The sequence below is a fragment of the Chenopodium quinoa genome, unplaced genomic scaffold (genome assembly GCF_001683475.1).
Source record: "Chenopodium quinoa cultivar QQ74 unplaced genomic scaffold, ASM168347v1, whole genome shotgun sequence".
In the NCBI taxonomy this organism is placed as follows: Eukaryota; Viridiplantae; Streptophyta; class Magnoliopsida; order Caryophyllales; family Amaranthaceae; genus Chenopodium; species Chenopodium quinoa.
The window spans coordinates 3338065-3348982 of NW_018743285.1; the positions used below are offsets into that span (position 1 = coordinate 3338065).

At 33.1% G+C, this 10918-nt stretch overlaps 2 protein-coding genes across 2 annotated transcripts; one reads left to right on the forward strand and one right to left on the reverse strand.

Annotated features, from left to right (window-relative positions):
* Nucleotides 1–4041: 4041 nt before the first annotated feature.
* On the reverse strand, nt 4042–5847 carry LOC110735748 (berberine bridge enzyme-like 19). The gene has a single exon (XM_021915927.1). It carries the CDS (start codon nt 5700–5702, stop codon nt 4110–4112), a length of 1593 nt encoding a protein of 530 aa, XP_021771619.1. The 5' UTR covers nt 5703–5847; the 3' UTR covers nt 4042–4109.
* A 2632-nt stretch (nt 5848–8479) lies between these two features.
* On the forward strand, nt 8480–10486 carry LOC110735749 (berberine bridge enzyme-like 21). Its single transcript, XM_021915928.1, has one exon. It carries the CDS (start codon nt 8613–8615, stop codon nt 10203–10205), a length of 1593 nt encoding a protein of 530 aa, XP_021771620.1. The 5' UTR covers nt 8480–8612; the 3' UTR covers nt 10206–10486.
* Nucleotides 10487–10918: the final 432 nt, after the last annotated feature.

Below are 10918 nucleotides of genomic sequence, written 5' to 3' on the forward strand. Positions count from 1 at the left end.
TAGTGATAAACATATTGGGTTAATTAGGGAGCTTCATAATTTTATGACACCTTATGTTTTATTTACTAAGCTATATGTACGTATATTTTATTTATGCACAAGTTGACACAAAACAAGGGATCTTGTTTGAATCGTCTCAATATATATTTTATTAAAATCCACTTTTTATAATTTTACAATGTCGAGATTTAGAGATATTAACCGTTAAAATAGTGTATTGGCAAGCGTGAAAAGAGAAATGTGCCAAATAAAAAAAACAGAGGTAGTATATGTTTGGCTCGGGTGCTTAAATTATTTTGCCATTCTAAAGTCAATTCCATTTTAAAGTCAATTACTAATAGTTAAAGTTTTTACTTATAATTATGCTATTGAACTTCTTCATTGTTAGATGATTAATTTTAAGCTAGTCACAACTAACTCACATGTTGTTGCTTATCATCTTAATTCAACTGGCACAAATTATTGAGACATTGCGTGTAATAATTAGTTATTCATCTGTTTAATTTTTTAAACAGGGATATAACTTTCTCAAAATTTAATTAGAATTTTCTTTATTAAGGCAATTATGAGAGTGTTGCTAGATTTTGGAGTTAACATAAAAGTTGGGTACTGAACTTTGAGCTAAATTGCAAATTGGGTACTGAACTTTCAACCTTGGGAAATTGGGTACTATGACCTGCTTGAGTTGGCTTTTTCCGGCCAATTACCTGCACTACCAGGTTACCATGTATTTTATATATATAAAAAAAAAGCTTAAAAACTTTCACTGTTCTTCTTATTAAAATAAAATTAAATCAAAACCTTAATATTGCTCATATCATATAATGATATAAATAAAAAAACACTGAAATTTATTTGACCCTAGATTGAGTAAGTAAAAAGAAGAGTCCCATAAATTTAACAATTAACAAAAACCCCTCTTTTTGCAACTCTGTAATCCATCAATAATATATTACTGCTCTGTATTCCATCAATAATGTATTACACGTCGGCTAATTGAGAAGTAGTAGGAACATACGACGGAGAATTAAGCCTTTGTTAATTGCATCACGAACAAAGTGACAATCAACCTCAATGTGCTTCGTTCGTTCATTAAAAACTGGATTTTTCGCAATATGCAAAGCGGACTCACTATCACAGCATTACCTGATTGCCTTAGGGTGTTGCACCCCTAGACTTAACAATAAAGCCTTCAACCGTTTCAACTCACATGTTACCGCAGCCATGGATCTATATTCAGCCTCTGCAGACGACTTTGATATTGTATGTTGTATCTTCGTCTTCCAAGAGATGGGAGATTTGCCTATAAACACGAGCCAACCTGTTAGAAAACGACGAGTAAGAGGACAAGCTGCCAATTTGAATCACACCAACCCTACAAGGTTAGATCACTATCAACACTTAAAAGTATCCCCTGACCTAGGGTACCCTTCAAATATCGAACAACTTGCAGAGCTGCTTCAATTCCCAGTGCTTACTACACAATTCTTGCATAAAGTGAGAGAGAATATGAACAGAATAGGCCAAATCTGGTCGAGTGACCGCAAGATAAATCAATTGTCCCACTACAATACAAGAAAAAAATTTATTTGCTGCTATTAATTTGCTGTGTTTTTAAATAATCGCTGCAAATTAAAATGAATTTTACATGTACATATATAAAAAATATTGATTTGCGGGGGTTTTTCATTTTAACTGCTGCAAATGAATACTATCACCCTTACCCTAAACCCTCATTTCCTTACCCACTTAATTCATTTTCACTATCCCTCCTAAAGGTGGGCAGCAGGCCGGGTCGTGCCGTGCCGGCACGCCAACAGGGTCTCGGCGTGCCGTGCCGTGCCTCCATTTCCACCAGGCCAGCCCACGGCACGGCACGGCCCACATGCTGGGCGTGCCGTGCCGGCCCAGCCCACGTGCCAGGCACGTTCTTTACTTTATTTTTTTTTTAAAAAAAAAAAAACAATACATTATTTTTTTTATAATTAACTAATTAAGTTTACTTCTTATTAAGGATAGATTGAGATACTACAGAAGTAAAGAGTGGTGCGGCAAAGCAATAAGAGTATTTGAATGGAGTCAACATTTTAGGGATGGTACAATGATCGATATATTAGTCTATGATTTTAGTACTCTAAAGTCAAACAATCCTAAATTATCATGGTACCATAAAATATAGTTCCTCATCAGAAAATTATATATAGAGTTCCTAAAATGTATAGAATTTGAAGTTTATAACATAAATATGTATATATGATATATTAATGTGATTAGGTGTGTTTTTATTCACTTGATTGTGACGAATTTGAATTTATTTCAACTTAATTAAACTTTTCTGAATTTATATAAACAACTATGAATTTATCGGAATTTATTTAAACATACCTGAATTTATTTGAACTCATATCAATCTGAACCTGGCCTATCTGAATTTATTTGAAGTTATCTGAACTTATTTAAATTTATAAAAAAATATTTTAATCATCTAAAATAATCTGAACTTATATTAATTTATCTAAACTTATCCAAATTTATTTGAAATTATCTGAACTTATCTTAATTTATCATAAATTATCTGAACTAATCTGAATATTTCAAAAATTATCTGAACTTTTCTTAATGTATCTGAAACTATCCAAACTTATCTGAATTTATTTGAACTAATTTGAATTTATGTGAATCTGAATTTGTATAAACTTATCTAAAACTATATGATATTATCTGAACTTATAGTCTTAAAATAAAAGAAAATAAGGTGAATTGAACAAACCTTTATCTGAATATACTTTAATTTGTTAGACTTTATTATAGCTTATTTTAGTTGTAATTTATTTAAATTCGGATAACCTTTATTAAGCTTTATTAAAACTTATATTAGTTATACGTTTTTAGTTATACGTCAAACTCAAGTAACATTTATTCATTATTGACCCTTAGTAATGTGTCCTTACTAATAAGGTGTTAGAATTATTATGAAACCAACGTAAAATAAATGTGTTGTGATTATTACGAAATGGAGTGGTATAACTTCATTAACAATAACAAAATTCAAACATTACTAGTATTTGAAAAACTTGTATTCTTAATCACGATTTAGATGCTAATATATAATAAACAATCTTAATACTTCTAATAATCAAGTTGCCAATGATTTGACGATGATAAATAGCCGCAGAAAGACAAGATAAATGCAAAACGGTAAAGAAAAAGACATTTTACAATTATGTGATAATCACCCGATCAAAGCGATAAAGTCATTTTCTGTAATTCCTTGAGTAGTTGATCTTATAACAGTACAATTCTAATAAGCCAATACGAAACTTAATTAATGAAATCCAACAGACTACATATGAATGAAAATCTCCAATAACAAAAATGACATGACATGTATTCTAATATAGCTAAAACGACTTGAACTGAGATTGACCCGAATCCAAATTAAATTAGTAGACTCAAAACTGAAACTAAAGTAATTTTTAACTGAGAATGAGCTAATAATCGAAGTAACCTGATTCATCAAATTTTAACCGGAACTTAATTGATTTGAACCGATATCTAATTGAATTCGAAGTGACCCGATCGAAAGTCAAATAAATCCATTTTGACCCTAATAAACCTGATAAAATCCGGATCCGAGTTCATCATAACTCGATATGACTCGACCCGAATTTGGCTTGACCCAAGTTCGATTTGTATCCGACCATGCTTGAACTCAACTTTAACCCAAATTGATTAAGCTCAATCCGATTTGATTTGGTTTGTTAGATTAAAATGACCCATCATTACACGACCCAAACATCCTGACTCGTCGTGAATCAACCCAAACTCCATCTGGGTACCCGATTTAACACCTCTAAAAGTCTAGTAAAATCAATGGAATCCCTTTACAATGACCAGCAATGCACGACCAATATTGATTTGAGAGAGGTAAAAGAGATTAATTGCGTAACCTTTTATATTATATGAAGAAAAAAAAATACCAACATAATTGTAACCTTAAAAACATTTTGATCATATAATAATCAACAATCTACAACTTTATTGTATGTAAATACTATAATTAAACTATAATCAGAAATTACACATAATTTCTATTTATCTCCCAATGATTATTTCAAAGTCGGAATACTTTGCTCATTCCTAAAAAAGTTAGTGGGATCAACCAAAGTCTTAACTTTAACTAACCTATCAAAATTCCCCATAAAATACTTCCTACCATAAACTTCTCCTTCTTTGTAAGTCCAATTATGACTAACACCAATATCAATATCCCTATAATTAAAATAAGCACCCCTTGGATTTTTTGAAACATAAGGTGTCATAAAATCATGAAGCTCCCTAATCAACCCAATATTCTTATCATCATCCATTTTCCCTGCATCTTTCCAACTAATTGAGTATTGGATCTTAAACAAATTACCTCTCCTATGAGGAAATGGTGTATCCGACGACGAAATCTCGTTCATCCTCCCTCCGTAAGAGTTAAATACCAACCCTGGTTTCGCCAAGGTTATCAACTTCCTCCATAGTAAATTCAAACCTACTTTAGTGATCGGATTTTGTACATAATCCGATTTTCTCTTCGAGTAATTCGCCGAGTAGTTCCTACTTAAGAGAACTTCAGGGGATGTTTCGTTGTCGAAATTAGCCCAAAACAACGTTGATTTACCCCAACTCATTTCCAAGCAATCCTCCTTCTTAAGACCAAGTTCAGGAAATTTATTTTTGAGTAAAGAATATAATGTACTTGAATTACCTAAATAAAGTGCAATAAAAGTAACTCTACCTGTCTTTTTACCTTTATTTTGAGGATCACTTACAGGTTGTAATAATAATCTGATAAATAAATTATGATCAATATCTTTCATTAGTAACTGCCACTTATAAACTAAATCCGTTGCATTTTCACTAATAAATCGCTTAATGTTAAAAACCGTTACTTTTTCTGGTACCGGGACTAGCTTCACCGTGTAGGAAACTACAGCGGCGAAACTAGCACCACCGCCGCCTCGTATAGCCCAAAACAAGTCCTCGCCCATGGAGGTCCGGTTCAAGATCCGACCCGTTGCGTCGACTACGGTGGCGTCGGTTATATGGTCTACGGATAACCCATGTTTTCTTATCATGTTGCCGTACCCGCCACCGCTGACGTGGCCTCCTACGCCCACGGTAGGGCAAACTCCGGCCGGAAACCCGAATTTATTTGTTTTTATTTGAATGTTGTAGTAGAGTTCCCCTAGAGTTGAACCTGCCTCCACGTAGGCGGTTCCATGTTTAGGGTCTACTACGATACGTCGTAAGTTTTTCATATCGAGGATGACGAATGGGGTGTTGGAGATGTAGGATAGGCCATCGTAGTCGTGGCCGCCACTACGGATTTTTAGTTGGTGGCCGAGGTTGCGAGCGCATACGACGGTGGCAGATACTTGGGAGGTGGTGAAGGGTGTGATTATGAGTTGTGGTTTTGGTGTTGTTGGGTATGTGAATCTAAGGTTTCGAATGTAGGCTTGTAGGATTGAATTGTAGTTTGTGTTTTGTTTTGAGTAGAGAATTTTGGAGATGTTTGTTGATGAAATTGATTGTTTTTTTAGGCATTGGAAGAAGTTATTGTATGTAGAATTTGAAGATAATGCTTGTGAGATTATGGAGAGTAGGATTAGAAGATAATAAGGGAGTAGAGAAGAGTTGATATTTGTCTTCATTTTTTGTGGAATATTAGGATTTGGTAATATAATGGAATTTATGTTGTGTTTAATTTGTTATGGTGTGTTTTTATATTAGTACTAGTCAACGTGGTTTGAAATCTCTTTTGAGAGGAGTGAATCACTTTTTCCGTCCAAAATATCTAATGCACCCATCTGATATCCTAAATATTTAAGATTAAAATCCTTATATATCAATCAATATAATCCTCATTCCTTAATTGTTAGGTGTTGTGCTTTGTCAAGGCTAGGTCCAATTTGTGTTTTCCTCTTAAATATATCCCACACAATGAGATAGGTATGAGATGTCATATATCTCTTAGTATCTTAGTTATTATGGTATGGTATTGTATATCATTACATTGTGAATATCATTGATATCTTTTGTAATAATTAATTTGTATCATAATGATTATATACATATTAGTATATCTTAGTGATTATGTTAGCCATTGATCTTTCTATACAACACTGTAAACATATGTATTAGTTCATGAATACCCTGTATAATTAAGCTTTCCATCATATTCTATTGTTAACATGAATTGCCATTTCTTAATAATTTCCAAACAAAATATATTCACATTTTATTTTCCATTATCGTATATTACTCTTGAATTTTCATTTTCACAGTCTTCAATCTCATTAATTACGACGTTTTACATTTTTCATAATCACGATATCAATCCAGGACGTGAATAGATCTTATTTATGAATGGATGGATCCGTGAGAGGATAGAATAGTTGATTGGTCATATAAGTTGAATAAAGAAAAAGTAGAAAACGAGTGAGGAAAAAAGATGAGATTGAGAGGCTAATACCCTACGTTCGTGGCATTGTAAGGACAGAAAACTCAGAAATTTGAAATGAGGATATTGTGAACATTGTTACGTAGGGCCAAGTGAGACTAGGGACTCAAAGAAAATTCAACACATAAATTCGAAGACAATATATTAGCATTGCAATGGTCTATACCTAGTTATTTACGTGTTAATGGACAGTTTAATTTGACCTCTCATGCACTAAATTTTTGTTGTAAATAATCAAAAAATAAATAATGGAGCACTAATTTTAGTTAATAAGATCATATGATTATGAAATTGGAAACAAATTTCAATCTTTTAAGGAGTTTTAACCCCTAATATTGATATTGCATTGCTTATAAGGTGAGTCCCCATGACAAAGACTATAGCAACGGCGGTCTATGTCGAACAAATCTGGTGCTGTTTGGACTTTAATTGGAGACTTACTGAAGGTTGTACATCTTCATTGATTCATGGCTTGTGTAAGGCTGGATTATTAAAGTAAGGATCACACCTTTCCGGGGACGACTTGCCTTTAGGAGTTCTTTAATAAATTCGAGCTAAGGCCTTGTTCTAGTCACTCTGCTTTTGCTCTTTAGTGTGACAAATATATTATAAATCCCCTACATCTTTATGTTCTAGTCATTTTATCTGCTTTTGCTCATTAGTCAATATCCGCTGCTCATCTTTAGTTATCAACTAGAATGGGGTTTGAGAGTTGTGATTCAAAATTTGAAAAATGACTTTTATTTTTTACTCCATTCGTCCTATAATGTTATGCAATCTGTATTGTGCAAAGTTAGATATTGTTGACATCTAAAAATACAAAGTTTCACATGTGGTTGGCCATACCGTGTAGTCACGTTACTTATTCAGGGGTTACTCGGCTGGTCAGGGGTTACTTGGTCAGAGTTTACTCGATCGATCAGGGGCTTAGTCAAGACTTACTCAGTCAAGGGTTACTCAGTCAAGGGTTACTCAATTCGTCAAGGGTTACCCGTTTAGTGTTTTGGTGTGTGTAACCAGTCACACATTAAACACGCTGATATTATTATATACGTAGCATATATTGATATTGTTGATATAATTTCCATTTATCATAGATTGTAAATATTTTTTTGAAAAAACATATCATAGACTGTAAATGATGTATGGATAATACTTCGTAATTGTTAATTTAAATCAGTTGAGCTAAACATAGCCTAAAAGTCTCAAACTTTGATACAATGTCTGATCGATGAAAAGTCTAATACGGAGTAACTTAAAAGTCTCCCTTTTTTTTTCTTTTTACATTGCATTGTTGATTGAAGGATATATTATATCCATTGACTCATTTTTTTTTAGTCAATTCCATCTTATTTGATTTTATAGCTTACTATGGAAATTAAAATTTTTCCAATTATAAAAGTTGAAATTAATAACCTTTATTTAACAACACATATTCGTATTAACAACCGAAAAAATCATAAGAACATGATCTGTCCACATGCAAATGTGCTGAATTTTTCTTTTCATCTTTTGTCACCTACCAATCTACCATACTACAGTAAGGCAGAAAACATCCTTTTTAAAAATGTGAAGGACTGAAGGAGAATATCTTCTTCTTCACAACAACTATATCCCCTCTCCAAATATGACTTTTCAAACCTTTCACTTTCACATTGATTATATATTTTTTTTAAATAAATGATAAAATACACCACCTTGCTAATCAATTAAACTTTCCCTATTCATTCAATTACTTCATATATTTGTCCTATTTGATTTTTGCAAACATATGAAAAATAATAATGTCACAACTAATAAGTATCTTAAATATTTACAATTAATTTTTGAACTATTTCCATTTTTCAATGATTCTAATTTATTACAAATGATAATTGTTGAGATCGTTTCTTTTTTGGTTGGATCTAATTGGATAATTTTGACATCTTATATGATTTTAGAGAAATCAATTGTAGTTTAAACATTTCCTCAAGAAAAAAAATATATAATAATAAAAATGGGCGTTGAAGAACTTGTACTAGAAAGCTAAGAACCAGAAGTGTACATATATAAACACAACTTAAGCACTTAAAAAATTTCATCTTTTGCAATCCAAATCAAAATGAACACAAAACACAACTCTTACAAACTATCCTATTGTCTTCTAATCCTCTTTTCAACATTCACATTAGCATTATCATTAGATTCTACATACATCAACTTCCTCCAATGCTTAAAAAAACAAACAAATTCATCAACAAACATCTCAAAAATTCTCTACTCCAAAGAAAACACAAATTACAATTCAATCCTAGAAGCCTACATCCGAAACCTTAGATTCACATACCCAACAACACCAAAACCACAACTTATAATCACACCCTTGACCACCTCCCAAGTATCCGCCACAGTCGTATGCGCTCGCAACCTCGGCCACCAACTCAAAATCCGTAGTGGCGGCCACGACTTCGATGGATTATCCTATGTCTCCGACCACCCCTTTATCATCCTCGACATGTTCAACTTCCGTCGTATCGAGGTCAACCCTAAGGCCGCAACCGCCTACGTAGAGGCGGGTGCAACATTAGGTGAACTCTTTTATAGGATACAAGAAAAAAGCAACACTCTGGGGTTCCCGGGCGGGGTGTGCCCTACCGTAGGTGTAGGAGGCCACTTCAGCGGTGGCGGATACGGCAACATGATCAGAAAACACGGGTTAACCGTGGATCATATAATCGACGCCGTGATTATTGATGTTCAAGGTCGTATATTGAACCGGACCACCATGGGTGAGGACTTGTTTTGGGCTATTCGAGGTGGCGGTGGTGCTAGTTTCGCTGTTGTCGTCTCATACACCGTTAATCTTGTCCCTGTACCGGAGACAGTAACCGTTTTTACCATTAAACGGTTTCTATCAGATGGTGCTACTGATTTGGTTTACAAGTGGCAGCTTTTAATGAAAGATATTGATCATAATCTGTTCATAAGGTTATTGTTACAACCTGCAAATGATGAAAAACAAAAAGGTAACCTAACCGTACGAGTCACATTTATGTCACTCTTTTTAGGTGACTCGAATTCGTTAGTGTCTCTACTAGACGAAAAATTCCCTGAACTCGGACTCAAGAAGCAAGATTGCTTCGAGATGAGTTGGGCTAGATCGGTAATGTATTGGGGAAACTACGACAACAATACTTCCTTAGAAGTTTTATTAAATAGGAGTTACACAAATATCTATTTAAAAAGAAAATCGGATTATGTACAAAAACCCATCACAAAAGTAGGGTTGGAGCTATTATGGAAGAAATTGATTGAGTTGAAAAGAATAGGGTTGGTGTTTAACTCTTATGGAGGGAGGATGAACGAGATTTCGTCGTCGGATACACCATTTCCTCACAGGAGAGGGAACTTGTTCAAGATTCAATACTCAGCTGATTGGAAAGTTGGAGGAAAAATGGATGATGATCTTAATATGGGGTTAATTAGAGAGATTTATGAATTTATGACACCTTATGTTTCTAAGAATCCTAGGGGTGCTTACATAAATTATAGGGATGTTGATATTGGTGTTAGTCGTAATTGGACTTACAAAGAAGGGGAAGTTTATGGTAGGAAGTACTTTATGGGGAATTTTGATAGATTAGTTAAAGTTAAGACTTTGGTTGATCCTAATAATTTTTTTAGGTATGAACAAAGTATTCCAATATTGAAATAATTATAGGGAAAATAATATGCAAAACTTGTATTAGTCTTGAATTGAATCATTTCTTTTCTTGTAATTTCATTTTTACATTGATTTATGCAAAGAATTTAATGGAAAAGATAAAGTGATGGGGGCAATTAGCATGTGTATGTGGGGCTATGAGTGCAATAGTGGAATTCTTGATTGATTGAGTGGTGGTGGTTTTGGAATAGTGTCGGTAGATATAAACTAGAAATAAATTGTGTTATCTTCTCTTTTTTTCGTGTGTTTATAAAAAAGTTCTTTTAACACTTTTTCATTGGTGTCTTTTCTCCTCTAAGAATGCTCTTACCTCTTGTTAAAACTCTTATTGTCGTGTAGTGTTGCCTCAATATCTTATTCCATAATAGTAACATTCCTTTAATTCTCTCAATATTAATACTCCATTTGTGTTTTAATAAGTGTTAAACTTAATAAATACAATCGTATTTTAATAAGTGTTACATTTTTTTTTAGGTAAAAAGCTACATTTAGTATCATATCTTTATTTTTTCATGGTCCCCATTCAAATTTACTACTTTATTTTTATTGCTTTGTATTTCTTTCCTCTCACATTCATTACTTTTCATTAAATGACTAATCTCATTATTTTTCTTTTACAATTTTTTAATACTCCAATTACTCGACTTACCTTTCCATTTTTGTTTTTTTTTTTAAGTAAATTTAGTTGCCTAAAACTATGTGAC